This window comes from Microtus pennsylvanicus, chromosome 1 (genome assembly GCF_037038515.1).
Source record: "Microtus pennsylvanicus isolate mMicPen1 chromosome 1, mMicPen1.hap1, whole genome shotgun sequence".
NCBI lineage: Eukaryota > Metazoa > Chordata > Mammalia > Rodentia > Cricetidae > Microtus > Microtus pennsylvanicus.
Window position 1 is genome coordinate 37527211 of NC_134579.1, and position 16863 is coordinate 37544073.

At 38.5% G+C, this 16863-nt stretch overlaps 1 protein-coding gene and 1 pseudogene across 1 annotated transcript; both read left to right on the top strand.

The window, feature by feature from the left end:
• Positions 1-1640: 1640 nt before the first annotated feature.
• On the top strand, positions 1641-2606 carry LOC142850442 (olfactory receptor 5K1). The gene has a single exon (XM_075974459.1). It carries the CDS (start codon positions 1641-1643, stop codon positions 2604-2606), a length of 966 nt encoding a protein of 321 aa, XP_075830574.1.
• Positions 2607-15173: 12567 nt separating this feature from the next.
• On the top strand, positions 15174-16020 carry LOC142851213 (S-phase kinase-associated protein 1 pseudogene; annotated as a pseudogene).
• The last annotated feature ends 843 nt before the right edge of the window (positions 16021-16863 follow it).

Genomic DNA, 16863 nt, shown 5'->3' on the forward strand with positions numbered 1-16863 from the left:
CAGGGATCCCACCAATTTTCAGAAATGCAACTAAGTTTCCATTCCATACTGTACAGATAAAATATCATTTTTAAAAATCTTGCTGTTTCGATGGGCAAAATAAAAAAATTCATGTCATTGTTTCAAATAATATGTTTCTGGTTAGGAAGTCAGTCATTTCTGATTCATTAAAACATTATTAGTGTTTATGACATTTATCTATTTTCCAACAATCCTGACAAGTTGTATGTTTTACATAGAAAATAACTAGAAAAAACATTCATTTCTTTTTGACATTTGATTTTACTCATAACTTTTTCATCCAACTGTTACCCTTGGGATTTCTCAAATTTCTTCTAATAACATTTACACTTATATATGTGTACGTATGTATATATATGCCATATATATATTATATATCTTGAATATTTTTCTATTGCCAGCATAAGTGATATTATAAATAATCTGGAAGTCCTGAAACAGTCCTTTTTCTTCACTCCTCCCACACACCTCTCTTTCTGTGTCTGTCATTCTCTCACACTCTCTCTTGAAATCTCTATTCTTTATGTTGCTGCTCATTCTTGGTCTCTTGACCCCTTCCCTGTGTCAGCCATTTGATTGTGCATCCCAACTCTCAGAAGAAAATAATTTATAAATATCTCCTGTACACTGAAGTGCTTTATTTTTAGTGTAAATGCCAGTAACATTAGAAAGGGGGGAAGTTATAAAAGAGAGAAAATTACTAAGAATATATACATAAATATGCTTTGTGATAGACTACACATAACATATAAATTACCATTTTAGGCTACCCAACTGTGTAGGTCAACAGCATTAGGTGGATTAATTTGTGCAACTGCCACCACTACTCATCTGGAGAATTACTCCATCTTCCCAAACAGAAAATGGATGTTCATTACACAAGGTTGCTCCCAGTTCCCTCAACAACCACATTTATAGTCTCTTTCTCTGAATTTGTCTAATGTAGGTAGCTCACTTAAGTAAAATTACAGAGTGTATCCATTATTGTCTGCCTTCCTTTATTTAGTTATTAAAATTGACCTATGTTATAACATGTCTAATCCTATATACAAATAGCTAATATACACATATTATATCCATTATCTGCCCATGCATCTGGTTTCTTGACACCTTTTGGATATTGCTGCAATGAATACTGTAGCAAGGATAGTTTTCTGAACATTATCCTTGGTTGAAACAAATACAGTCACTGAATTTGTTTGGGAAAATATAAGTTATATTATAAAATTATAAAGCAATTTTCACAAGAAGTGTTTTGTTCTATTTATAAATAAGCAAAATACAACTTATGTGTATCCAATATGAAGTTTTCCTTGAAAATGTGATGGACTAGTGTTTAATAAATGGGTTTGAAAGGAATAATTTAGGGAGGGAATGTAGCTCGGTACTGAAGCCACTTGCATAGCATGTACAATGCACTGGGTTCAATCTCCAGTCCAAAAAAGAAAGAATAATTATGCTAATATTTGGACATGTTACTCTACTCAAGCCCAGATGACTTGCAAAGGTGTTATCCAGTATGTATCTCCTCCTTTAAAACAAAGAGAGTTTAATTGTGTTTTGGGCACACAGGAAACTAGCACTTTATTTCCCAACTTTTTTTTTTCAGAGAATCAGGAATGGTTGAAGAAAATCACACCATGAAGCATGAGTTTATCCTCACAGGATTTACAGACGATCCAGAAATGAAGGCCCTTCTGTTTGTGGTATTCTTTGTCATCTATCTAATCACTATGGTAGGGAATATGGGCCTGATGATTCTGATTTCCAAAGAACGTTCTCTTCACACACCAATGTACATCTTTCTGGGCAACCTGGCTCTCGTGGATTCTTGCTGTGCTTGTGCTATTACTCCTAAAATGTTGGGGAACTTTTTTTCTCAGGACAGAACAATCTCTCTGTATGAATGCATGGCACAGTTTTATTTTCTTTGCACTGTTGAAACTGCAGACTGCTTCCTCCTGGCAGCAATGGCCTATGACCGCTATGTGGCCATCTGCAACCCACTGCAGTACCACACCATGATGTCCAAGAAGCTCTGCCTTCAGATGACCACAGGGGCCTTCATAGCTGGAAACCTGCATTCCATGATTCACGTGGGGCTACTATTTAGACTGGCATTCTGTGGGTCTAATCACATCAACCACTTTTATTGTGACATCCTTCCTTTGTACAGACTCTCCTGTGTTGATCCCTATGTCAACGAGCTTGTGCTGTTTGTCTTCTCAGGCTCAATTCAAGTTTTCACAATAGGCAGTGTCCTCCTATCTTACCTTTACATTGTTTTTACAATTTTCCAAATGAAGTCCAAAGAGGGGAGGATCAAAGCCTTCTCTACCTGTGCGTCTCACTTTCTGTCTGTCTCATTATTCTATGGATCTCTTTTCTTCATGTACATTAGGCCAAATTTGCTAGAAGAAGGAGATAAAGATATACCAGCTGCTATTTTGTTTACAATAGTAGTTCCCTTACTAAATCCTTTTATTTATAGCTTGAGAAATAAAGAAGTAAAGAACGTCTTGAAAAAAATTCTGATGAAAAAAATAACCTCAAGAAGTTTTAAACAAGCATCTGCTATAGCTTAAAGACTTGATTCAGCAGAAAGTTCCCCTGAATTACAGAGGGGAAATGCTTGTAAACTGTATATAGAATGGCAAAGTATCATAATGATTTTAAATTAAGCAGCAGGGTGCCAGGTGGAAATAGAGTTGCAGGTTAAATTGGGGTGGATCTTAGTAGGTATTAGGAGGAAAATGAAAAGTAAACTTTGAAATTCAAATAGTCTGCTGCCAGGCTTATGGCCATTATCAATATTGGGGATGGTTACCATCCACAAGACAAGGAGAGTTAGGGCTAAAATATAAGTTACCATCATAAAAGCATTTACAATCAACTTGCTTCAGTAGCCTAGAGCATGAGTAAGTAGGTAAGCTAAGAGGCATTAGGACCTCTGAAATGTCACCAAATCCAAGCATTTAAACCCAAGAGCAACAAAATTGTGGTGGGCGAACATTGAGGAACTTTTCTGGCAGCCTTTGGAGAATAATGTCTGTTGAAGACAGAATTAGGGAAGAAATAGATGCACTCCCACAGAAATAAATATTAAATGTGTATATCAGATTTGTCATCAAAATGCATCACTAATTCAGAATGCTTATTTTTAAGAAAGGCTAGTTTTCAAATGTTTTTACTCCAATGTATATATACATAGTTTCAATAAAACAAAGTTCTACACAATTAAACCTCATGCACAATTTGAGAAGCTTTGTTGTCAAGTAGTTAGGCTAAAATTTTCTATACCCCTTCATGCAAGATGAGGAAGGTTTCTAAAAATGGGAATGGTACTTTGTGTATATTATATTCACACAGAAGAAAGTACTGGGTGGTGAAACATGGATAGGGATTATCTTCCTAAAATCCTTTTTATTAAAAATAGGAAACTGTAGAGTAGAAGTGGAATCTAATTACCCCAATGTACCACCATGTAACAACTCTCCAACTATTTACAACACACATTTGTTGAGATCTTGCCATGTGAAATACGTGATTAAACCCATCAGTCACTCTTGTTAACAAAACAATTGTCACCAAGTTTGTTACTGACACTCTACCAAAGATGATACATATCAAGTTAACACAGAAATTCTTCCTTCCACGGGCTCTCTTGATGCTCTGAGGTCACAGCTAATTTCCCAGAAGCAATCATCAGGGTACAGCAGTCACTGCCTCAGACTACCCAGTCACCAGAGACTAACTTCACAGCAAAAATAAACATGTTGAGCCTATTGAGAAAATGTAGTCAGAAAACATATTTTAAAATATTACTAATATCCTAAACTCGTGAATAGAAAATAAAATCTGTAATGAGGTCTGGTGCCCTCTCCTGGCCTGCAGGCATACACACAGACAGAACATTGTATACATAATAAATAAATAAATAAATAAATATTTTTTAAAAAAGAAAATAAAATCACCTTGTCTCTCTTTGAATGCTCTAAGAAAACCTAATAATGTAGTTCATTACAATGATACTCAGATATGTCAGGATTTATCCAAACCTTGCACCATGCAATGTGTACTACTTATTTTTCATAACTATAGCAAAGCTACAGCAATCAAAGTAAAACACTGCTGGAATAAAAATAGACACATGCCAAAAGAAAAATAAAGTGTCCATAAATAAACTCATGTACAAGTGAGTAATTTATTTTGAATAAATGTGCCAAGAACATGCAGTAAGGAAACACTAGTCTTTCAGCAAATGGTATTGGAACTGCCAAATATCCAAATGAATTCAATTTAAATTGGATCATCATGTCATACCACGTAAATACAACTGAACCTGGCGAGAACAAAAAGAGAAAACACTATGGCATTAAAACAATCATTTTCATATGACACCAAAAGCATAGACATTAAAGGGATGGATAAAGATTAGAATTGCATTAAAGGAAAAGGCTATGAAAATAAAATTCTAGTTAACAACATGAAGAGGAACACAAAGAACTCAATAGTGAGAAAGGGAATGCCCAATGTCGAGCCTGGCAGTGGATCTGAATAAATACAGCTTGAAGGGAAGCCTACAAGTGTCCAGTAGATGGATGCAAAATGCTTTGCATCAACAGACTTCCACTGGGTTAGTGAGAAGAAGACAGGTGGGACTTTGGATGTAGCACCTGTGAGAATGGCTATCATCAAAAGAAAAAGAAGGCAAACAGGCGAGACTGTAGGGAAAAGAGCACTTTGTATTGACAAGAATATAAATTAATATGGCCATTAAAGAAATTGTGGAGGACCCCGAATGGTAAAAACAGAGGAACCGGTTTCCTGGGAGCTCAAAGGCCACTCCAGCCAGGAAAGCAGGTGAACTACCTGCAGATCTTCACCTCTCCCTCTTCTCTTCCAAATCCAAATCCCTAGTCTTATCTCCAATCCAGACCACCCGCTACAGCCTCCTTTACCCCCTCCCCAGATCTTCCCCTCCTAACCATTCCCCATTGCTTTATCCAGGGACCCAACTCCTGCAGAGACTCTCTGGGAACTCACAGGCCACTTTGACTAGGGAAGTAGGTAGGCTAACCACACTTCACCTCTCCCTCAGCTCCTCCAAGTCAAATCCCCCTGTCTTATCCGCATCTCTACAGCAGATCTCCAGCTGCAGCCATCTTCCCAACCTTCTGCCCCCACCTCCAGGGGGTCACAAGTAACTTCCCTCTTCTCACTAATTGCTTTATCCAAGTCCCCAGCTCCAGCAGACATTCCATAGCAACCCAAGGGCCACCTGGGCCAGGGAAACAGGTAGCCTAACTGCAGCAACTTCCTATCCCATCATACAGATCTTCTCCAACCTTCCTCCCTACTCGTCCTGTTATCCCAGTCCCCAGCTCCAGCAGACAGACATTCTGCCTATCTGATGTGGGATGTACATGTGTTGCTTTTATTGACTAATGAATAAAGTGCTTTGGCCTATGGCAGGACAGAATATAACCAGGCTGAAAGAGAAATAGAGAGTAGGTGAAGTCAAGGAGACACCATATAACTGCCAAAGGGGAAAGATGCTGGAAACCCTTTTTGGTAGGCCACAGCCTGGTGGCAATACACAGATTAATAGAAATGGTTTAATTTAAGATGTAAGAGCTAGCTAGAAATATGCCTAAGCTATTGGCCAAACAGTGGTGTAATTAATACAGTTTCTGTGTGGTTATTCAGGTCTGGGTGGCCAAGAAATGAACAAGCAGTCTCCACCTATACCTGCCAAAGAAGCAGTAGGCCAGCAAAGTAGGTAGGTGAGTTTTGGATCTTCACTCTCCCTCCTCTCCTCTATATACAATCTACCATAGTCGTACCCAGCTCTATAGCAGAACATCTGTTGTGGCCTCTCACTCTCTGCCCTCATTCCCTGGTGGAATAAGCAGATCCTAATAGAACACCCTTCTTTCCTCCCCATTGGTGATCCTATCAGTCCTGCCCTCTCCTAACACACCCTCACTCCTAAATGTCAGTTCCCAATACCTAGATACATATTTTACCCAAAACCCCCAGTGGTCACTAGATCCTAGAAGAAAACCCAAACTGAGGGAAATCTGAAAATGAAAACTTTAGGAGCTCAAACAGGAACTTCGGGGGCTCCCACACCACACAACAGAATACATCATACAAGAGATGAAAGAGAGACTCTCAGGCACTGAAGAACTATAGAAAAATGGATATGGATACCTCAGTAAATAAAATGATAATTCTTAAAAAATTCTGACACAGAACATCCAAGTGGCAATACACAACCAACACACTCTCCTAAGTACCAGAGAAGACAAACAAAATCACAGAACAAAACACACATCCATGAAGACAAGACTATATATCATCACCTAGAATAAAACTATTCCAAAACCCAGATGCCTATATAAATTATAGTCAGGACAATGTGTCTCCCCTAAAGCCCAGCAACCCTATCACAGCATGTTCTGTGCATTACAATAGAGGTGAGGCATAAGAAAAATACCTTAAAGTAGCCTTTATGAATATGAAAGAAGTTCTTAAAGAAGAAATTAATAAATATCTTTTAAAATCTATAAAAACACAAACAGTAAAAGGAAATGAAGTAAGTGTTAAAGAATTAAAAGCAGAAATAGAATCAATAGAGAAAATCAAAACTGAAGAAAATCATGAAACATTTAGGAACTCAAACAAGAACATCAGAAGACAAGGAACAGAGAAACTCAGGCATTGATAACACAATACAAGAAATAGATACCTCAATCAAAGAAAACGTTAAATCTAAAAATCTACCCTAAAGCAGGAGATGCCTCTCAAGATACAAGAAACATACAGAACACCAAATAGATTGGCCCAGAAAAAAAAGTCCCCTCAGCACATAATAATCAAAATACTATGCAAACAAAACAAAGAAAGAATATTAAAAGCTACAAGTGGAAAGGCCAAGGAACAAAGGCAGACCTATTCAAATAATATCAGACTTCTCAAAGGAGACTTTAAATGCCAGAAGAGCCTGGACAGATGTTCTACAGACACTATGAAAACACAGATATCCACTGACTGGCTGATTTTCTGTGTCAATTCGACATTAAGCTAGAGTCATCAGAGAGGAAGGAGCCTCACTTGAGGAAATGCCTCCATGAGATCCAGCTATAAGACATTTTCTGCATTGGTGATCAATGAGGGTGAACCCAGTCAATGGTGGGTGGTACCATCTCTGGGCTGGTGGTCCTGGCTTCTATAAGAAAGCTGACTGAGCAAGCCAGGGGAAGCAAGCCAGTAAGCAGCATCCTCCATGACCATCTCCATCAGTTCCTGCCTCAAGGATCCTGCCCTGTTTGATTTCTTGTCCCAACTTCCTTCAGTGATGAACAGCAATGTGGAAGTATAAGCCAACTAAACCGTTTCCTCCCCACCTTGCTTTTTCGTTATGGTATTTCATCACAACAATAGAAACCCTAACTAAGATTCTTATCCATGGTATAGACTAGTATACCCAGCAAAACTTTCAATAACAAGAGATGGAAAAATAGTTTCTCCACAGACTGGCATTCAGAGAGGAAGTGGATTTGGAGTCTCTGGAATGGGATTCAAAAGTACCTAAAGAGCTTTGAGATTAGTCCTCGCTTCATAAAGAGGAAAAAGACCTTGGTGTTTAAGTGTCCACTTGAGGAGAGCTATTCAATGTGGGACCCCACAAAACACAGTCAAGCTAACGAGAGACACTAACTGCTGTCTCTTTAAACACTGTGGTGCATTTCTTAGGTGAGCCATTCTGGAAACAACCACACAACCCTGTTCTGGGGACTTCACAGGACAGACCCATTAGGGACATGCATCCTTCATTTTCTGGAGCTTTTGCTGTAAGCCAGACTAATCTTGGTAGCAAATGTGGAAAACACACACAGACAACACAAGACAATGACATGGACTGCAATGGTCAAGACAGACAAAAGAATATCTTAGGTTCTGAGTGTGTATAATAGGGTTGGGAACGTCACCCTGTCCTGGAATCAGCTTAAGTTTGAAGACAAGAAAATGAAGTCTTTTAATCCTGCTGTCTCATCCAATATTAGCCACTTGTCCAACTTCACCATTAAATTGGTTAAGCAGCAAAAAAAAAAAAAGCAAAAAAAAATGGGTCAAGGCAGAAATTAAGAAAGAAATTAGAGATCTGCTAGAATTAAATGAAAATGAATACACAACATAACCTGTGGAGACAATGAAGGTGGTTCTAAGAGACAAGTTCATAGCACTGAGTGCCTACATTTTAAAAATTGATTACATACTAGCAACTTAAAAGAACGTCTGAAAGCTCTAGGACAAAAAGAAATCACACCTAAAAGTCAGTAGACAACAGGAAATGAAATTATCAGTCTCAGTGTTGAAATCAATAAAACACACACACAAAGACAAGAATCAATGAAACAAAGTTTTTGAGAAAATCGGTGATATTGAAAAATACCCTTTCCTTGCTCTCATATCTGTCCTTACACCATCTCGACCATCCCATTCCCTCACGGAATCCCCCTTCTCCCCTTCCTCTACTCCCTGCCCTCCTGCTCCTAAATTTTTGTCTGATTCCAATTTCCAGGTGGGTCTATATATGTTTTTCTTTGGGCTCACCTTATTACTTAGTTTCTCTAGGATCCTGAGCTATAAGCTCATTGCCCTTTGTTTATGACTAGTATCCACTTATGAGTGAGTACATACCATATTTGTTTTTTGAGGTCTGGGCTCCCTCACTCGGGATGATGTATTCTAATTCCGTCCATTTACATGCAAAATTCAAGATGTCATTATTTTTTACTGCTGAGTAGTACTCTAATGTGTATATATTCCATACTTTCTTTATCCACTCTTCAGTTGAGGGGCATCTAGGTTGATTCTAGGTCCTGGATATTATAAATAATGCTGCTATGAACATAGTTGAACAAATGCTCTTGTAGTATGATTGAGCATCTTTTGGATATATTCCCAGGAGTAGAATTGCTGGATGCTGAGGTAGGTTGACTCCCAGTTTTATGAGAAACTGCCACACTGATTTGTGTAGGGAGCCATTATGGAGTTAGCAAGAAACCTGGCTCTAGAAAAATGCCCAAGAACCCACAAGGATGAACCCAGCTGAGACCCTAAGCAAAAGAGGAGAGGGTGTCTGAACTGACCTTACCCTGTAGTTAGACTAATGATTATCTTAAATATTAGAACCTTCGTCCAACAACAGATGGGGAACAGAGGCAATGACCCACATCGGAGCACTGGACTGAGCTCCCAAGATCCAGCTAAAGAGTGGAAGGAGTGAGAGTATAAGCAAGGAATTCAAGACCATGAGGGGGTCATCCACTGAGACAGTTTGCTTGAGCTAATGGTAACTCACCAACTCTAACTAGACTGGAAGTGAACAACCAAGCCCCTCTGAAGGGGGTTGACAGCTGGGGCAGACTGAGTTGTAGTAATATGAGCAGCGGGGCTGCGTCCCCAACACCCCAAGCCGCCTGCCCGGCTAGCTTATGCCCCAAAATAATTACACAGACACTGTATTCTTTTAAACACTGCTTTGGCTCATTTCTACCTAGCATCTTCTAGGCTAACTCTCCCACCTGGACTAGCCCATTTCTTATCATCTGTGTAGCACTGGTCTTACTGGGAAGATTCTAGCCTAAGTCCATCCTGGGTCTGAGCTTCATAGCGTGCGTCTTCCCTGGAGCAGGTAGCATGGTGTCTCTCTGAGGTGTCTGCTCCGGAGAGGAGAGCTGTCGAGTCTGACCTCACTTCCTCTTCCTCCCAGCGTTTTGTTCTGTTTACTCCTCCCACCTATCTCCTAACCAATGAGAGCCAAGCAGCTTCTTTTATTTTAACCAATGACCTTCCTCCATCACTGAGTGACTGATAGTGACATGGGGATGTGTCTCTACTTGCATATACCAGCTTCATGGGATCCTATTCTCTTTGGATGTAAACCTTGCTCAACCTAGACATAGTAGGGAGAGCCTTGGACTTTCTACAGGGTGGGGTGCATGGCACTCCCTTAGGGTTGGAGGGGTTGGGGGAGGGTCTGTGGAGGGAGAGGGAGGTGACTGAAAGGAGGGGAGGGAGTGGGAATTTGGATTAGTATTTTTTAAATAATAAAAAAGGGAAAAAACAGAAAAAAAGAAAAATACCTTATCTAAATTAACTAAAAAGGAAATAAAGATTATCCAAATTAAGAAAATTAAAGATGAAGGGGGGGACATAACAAATACTGCAGAAATCCAAATAATTATAAGGATATACTTTTTAAACAACTAGTACTGCACCAAGTTGGAAAATCTAAAAGAAATTAATAATTTTTTCAATGTATATTACTTACAAGAGTTAGACAGATAAGCAATTTAAACAGACATATAATCCCTAGTGAAACAGAAGCAGTAATTAAAAGTATACCTGGTGGGAGGACATATAGTTTTATCATAGAATTCCATCAGACATTTGAAGAAGAACTTATCAAATAATTCCACAAAACAGAAACAGAAAGAACATTGCCAATTCATTTTATGAAGCCACAGTTACCCTGATACCCAAACCACATAAATACCCAACCAAAAAAAGAGAATTACAGTCCAATTTTCCTTATGAACACAGATACAAAACTTCTCAATAAACTCTTTGCAAATTGAATCCAAAAAGATTATCCACCATGATCAAGCTGCTTTCATCCCAGAGATACAGGGATGCTTCAGCATACATAAATTAATAAATGTAACCCACCATATTAACAAACTGAAATACATAAACCATATAATCATCTCATTAAATTGAGAAAAGGCCTTTGACAAAACTCAACACTGTTTTATGATAAAAGCCTTGGAAAGATTTGGGTCATACCTCAAAAATAATAATGACAGTTTACAAAAGCCTATAGCCAACATCAACTTAAATGAAGAGAAACTCAAAGCAATTCCACTAAATTTAGGAATAAGACAAAGTTGTCCACTCTTTCCTTACCAATATAGATAGCACTTAAGTCTTAGATAGAGCAATTAAACAAGAGAAGAGGAACAAGGCTATACAAATTGGAAAGAAAGGAATTAAAATATCTTTTTTGAAAATATGATAGTATACCTAAGTGACCCTGAAACTCCATCTGGAAACTCCTACAGCTTGTGAACACTTTAAGCATAATATCCAACACAAAATTAACATACAAAAATTAGTCCCCCAGCCATGTACAAAAAATAAATGAACTGAGAAAAAGTCAAGCAAACACACTTTTCACAATAGCATCAAATAATGTAAAATATTGGGGCATCTATAACCAAGCAAACCTTGTATGATAAAAACATTGAAAAAAAAAATGAAGATGTCGGATGATGAAAAATCTCCCATGCTCATAGATCAGTAGAATCAATATACTAACAAACAGCCATCCTACCAAAAAGCAATCTACAGATTCAAGAGAATCATCATCAAAATTCCAACACAGATCTTCACAGATCTTGAAAGGAAAATTTTCAGCTTCATATGGAAACACAATAAAACCAGAATAACTAAAACAATCCTGAATATTAAAAACCTGCTTTCAGTATCACCACCCCAATTTCAAGTTGAACTGCAGAGTTATAGTAATAAAAGCAGCATGGGACTGGCACAAAAACAGACACATTGATCAGTGGAATCTAATCAAAGACCCAGACAAAAATTCACATGCCTATTGATGCCTAAATTTTGATTAGGAAGCTAGAACTACATAATGGAAAACAGAAAGCATCTTCAACAAATGGTACTGGTCAAGCTGGGTGTCAACAAGTAGAATTATTAGCACAGGCACTAAGATCAACAATACATGGGACCTCGTAAAACTGAAAAGCTTCTGTATGGCAAAGGACACTGTCATTCCAGCATACAGCAACATACAGAATGGGAAAAATATTTTTACCAACTACACATATGATAGAAAGATAATATTCAAAATAAATAAAGAACTCAAAAAATTAGATAACAAGAAAGCAAATAACCCAATTTTTAAAATGGTGTATAGATCTACACAGAGAATTCTCAAAAAAAAAAAAAAGAAACACAAATGCTAAGAGACACTTAAAGAAATGTTAAGCCTTGTTAGTCATCAGGGAAATGCTAATCAAAACTACTTTGAAATTTCATCTTACACCCATCAGAATGGCTTAAGATCAATAAAACAAATGACAGTTGATGCTGGCAAGGATATGGCATACGGGGAGCACTCACGCATAGCTGGTGGAGTGCAAACTTTTTTTTTTAATTTTTTTATTGATAAAAGGAGGATAAAGAAAAGAAAAAAAAAACAAATTTCCACCTCCTCCCACCAGCCTCCCATTTCCCTCCCCCTCCTCCCACTCTTCTCCCCCTCCTCCCACTCTTCTCCCCCTCCTCCCACCCCTCTCCCCTTCCCCCCAGTCCTCTCCCCCTCCCTTTCCAGTCCAGAGAGCTGTCAGGGTTCCCTGCCCTGTGGTACGTCCTAGGTCCTCCCCCCTCCATCCATATCTAGGAAGGTGAACATCCAGACTGGCTAGGCTCCCACCAAGCCAGCACATTGCATAGGATCAAAACCGCGTGCCATTGTCCTTGGCGTCTCATCAGCCCTCATTGTTCGCCATGTTCCGAGAGTCCAGTTTTATCCCATGCTTTTTCTGGTAACAGTACAGCTGGCCTTGGTGAGCTCGCAGTAGATCATCTCCACTGTCTCAGTGGGTGGGTGCACTCCTCGTGGTCCCGACATCTTTGCTCATGTTCTCTGGAGTGCAAACTTTTACAGTCACGATAGAGATCAGTGTCATGGTTCCTCAGGAAGATGGGAATTGATCTCCCTCAAGATCCAGCTATACCACTCGGGCATATACCCAAAGGATGATTCATTCTACAACAAGGACACTTGTTCATCCATGTTCATTGCTGCTCTATTCATAATAGTCAGAAATTGGAAACAACCTAGACGTCCCTCAATAAAATAGATAAAGAAAATATGGCACATTTATACAATGGAGTATTACTCAGCCATTTTTTAAAAAACTGAAATTTTCAGAGATAAATAGATGGAATTAGAAAAAAATCATCCTGAGTAAAATATCTTAGACTCAGAAAGACATAGGTTATGTATTCACTTATATGTGGATATTAGCTGTTAAGTCAAAGACTAAGCTATAGTCACTAGAACCACAGGACTTAATTATAGAGTAAGGCACCTGGGGACAGTAGATCTGTTGTGCCCAGATCGCAGAGTCCCCCAAAAAACAAGGAGACCAAGTCCTGTATATAAAAGCAAAGAGCCTTTATCCTTATTCAAGTTTGAGCTTAGACTCTCTGTGTGTCCAACACATTGGAACAGTCAGAGAGCCTCGAAATCAGGTGAATGGTTTTTTTTTTATAATAGTAGAGGTTGGAGTGAGGGATTTCTAAGTTTCAGGACCCCTGATTGACTGCCGTTTGTCTAGGGGTGCCCTGGTGAAATCAGGAGATCATATCTACAACAGTTGGAACGTTACTTTTTTTTTTTTTGGAATGTTAGGTACTTTCCCCTTAGGTGAATTGTTTCTGGGAGGTCCCAGTTTGTGGTCTTTTCTGGAGTCTGGTGGAGACTCAGGCCTACTTTCTGGCTGGTCTGCAGAGTCTGTCTTGGCAGGTGTGTACCAAGCTGTCCTGGGCCCTACAGATCTCCTTAGGAAAAGGAAATAAAATATATATAGCTGTGGATTAATGGAGGAGGAACTAAATGGTAGGATCAATTGGAGCAGGGATAGAAAAGGGAGATTAGAGTGCAGATAAATGGAGAAACAGCTAAAACTAAGGGTCATGTGAGAGATAGTATTGGAAACCTAATACAGTAGAAGCTCCCTGAAATATAGGCATATATGAAAGCAAATTAAATGAAATTGCCAAATAATAGGGGAGACAGAGCTCCAACTGGCCATTTTTTGAAGTCAAATGAAACTTCCAGTACCTTTACTGGGTTACAAATAACTGAGCTTTAGGACAAAGGGGACCCATGAAAACCCCTAACACCTAAACTGTTAACAATAAGGTGCTCTCTCCACAAACTGTTGGCAAGGCACCATTGCTGAAAACAACCCCTACCCAACTCATTGAACATGGAGAAGTCAAGCTGGTGCGTTTCCTTCTGTTTGTTTTGTCCTATTCTGATGTGTATGTCTTTGTTTTTATCTTGTTTTATTATTATCCCTTTGATGTCTGGGTTGTTGTTGCTGCTGCTGCTGCTGTTGCTGTTTTGAGACAGGGCCTTTCTGTTGCCTTGAAATTTACTGTGTAGACCAAACTGTCCTCAAACACATAGAGATCTGTCTGATTCTGCTTGGGTCAAAGGCTTGCACCACAAGGCAGCACCTGTTTTCTAATGAGACACAGATAGAGGGTGGACCAGAATAGGAGAGGAAATGGGGAGAAACTGGATGGGGTAGCAGGATGGGAAAGCATAATCAAGAAATATTATTTGAGAAAAAAATCTATTTTCAACAAAAGGGAAAAATTAAAAAAAGAAAAATAGAAAACAGATGATTCCACAATTCCACTATGAAAGTGAAACACACACATGTGTGCAAGAAATGAGATTGGCAACTTACAAGATATTTGCACAGCCATTACATTATGTGCAATTGCCAAGATATAGAATCATTCTAAGTATCCACAGATATATGAACCAACAAAGAAAACATGGTACGTAAAAGCAAAGCAGTATTATCCTCTCTTCAAAAGAATACAGCCATTTGACATATTATTTATTAAGAACAATATGTTATGGATATTAAGCAAGTGAAGAAAAACACCTATTATGTGATTTATATGTAGAACTTAAAAGGATCCAACTCGATGGATAGGAAAACTAATAATTAGCAGGAACTGAAATTGAGAAGAAGCAGGGGAGGTATTGGCCTAATGACAAAAATTCTCAGGTCCACAAAAATAATGTTATTTCCTTGTGCATCATGATGAACATATGATGATATAGCATAAATTTGAAAGTAACTAAGAATTACACATTACTCTTTTTGACTTTGAATGTCTTCACCATAAAAATAATCATTGTAAATGCATGAGGCAATATAGTCATAAACTAGACTGAGCCATTCCAAATACACATATAAGAATTATAACAGAGTGGCCTTGTCCCCCTTGTACCTCCTCTGTGATCACCGACCGGCAGCCTCAGGCCCACGGTCTTGAGACCGAGCATCATACCTTCGATAAAGTTACAGAGTTCTGATGGAGAGATATTTGAAGTTGATGCAGAAATTGCCAAACAATCTGTGACTATCAAGACAATGCTGGAAGATTTGGGAATGGATGATGAGGGAGCTGATGATGCTGTTCTTTACCAAATGTTAATGCAACAATTCTAACAAAGGTCATTCAGTGGTGAACCCATCACAAGGATGACCCTCCTCCTCCTGAGGATGATGAGAAAAAGAAAAACAGACATATGTTATTCCTGCTTGGGACCAAGAATTCCTAAAAGTTGACCAAGGAACACTTTTTGAACTTATTCTGGCTGCAAACTACTTAGACATCAAAGGTTTGCTTGATGTCACATGCAAGACTGTGGCCAATATGATTAAGGGGAAAACTGAGGAGATTCGTAAAACCTTCAATATCAAAAATGACTTTATTAAAGAGGAAGAGGCCCAGGTACGCAAAGAGAACCAGTGGTGTGAAGAGAAGTGAAGTGCTGTGCCTGACGCTGTAACACTAGAAGGGTTGTTCCACATGCTAGTTGCACCGCTCTGTTTATAATTATTATTAGAACAGTAGACAAACGCAGTCCCGTCCTCACTGCATGTGTAGTTCCAGTACAGATCTGACCTATGGCTGAGTTTCTTCTATGAGAAAAAGTATTTTTGATTTTGTTTTATTCAGTATTCTGAATAAAACTGAACTTTTTGGGTTCTCTGTGGAAAGTGGCACTTTGGGTTTTCCCTCTTTTTGTAAAGTGATTTCTGCCTAGTTCATTGTCCAATTAACTTCAGTGAGCCTTTGAAAGTTGGCTCTGTAAATAAAACTTATGAGAAGTATTCTGAAATAGAATTAATAAAACATTATCTTTTGTTCATGAGTTGGATACTGGAACAAGAGAACTTGAAGTCAATGTTGCGAGTGGGGTTGTTAAGATGTGTTCCAGCCTCTTTGCTGCTGGTAAGCTTGTATACAGCTGGGCTCTCTTAATTGGATCTGAGGACTTGTTTTGTCTTATCTGCCCCCCCCCTTTAATTTTTAATCTCAGCTTTGAATATGTTGCCTAGAGATTTAGTTTACTACCCATTTTGGTTTGGGAGGGGGGGTTGTACCTCGACATTTGTTAGCTTTTCAATTAAAAATAACACTTAAAAAAAGAATTATAACATATATAATATGTTATGTATTATTATGTATTATAAAATATATGTATTATATATTATATATAGCAATTATGTCAGTAAATCGATGAAAACATGATAATCCAGATAATAATGATTATCCATACCCAATATGGTAACATACATCCAAAATAAAGCATTGATAATATGAAAAATCATGAGAATGGTGACCCCCTCCAACCTCTGACCTCACTGTTTTTCTCTCTCTCCTACTGTAGTTCTCAGCTCCTCCCTGCACCTTTACTACCCATGGGTGTACAATTGTTTCTCATCGCTTTGTACCTATATGCAGATTAGTGATAAAAATCAATGAGATTAAATATCAGACAAACTAAAACCAATACACAGACCTCAGATTTTTCAGTATTAAGTATTTGCTTCAATCTCTTGGTCTAAAAGGATGCATTACTTCATTTCACTGTGTTAGCACTGTTGAGAACACTGGGTTCCCAGACTGCAATCTGGTTTT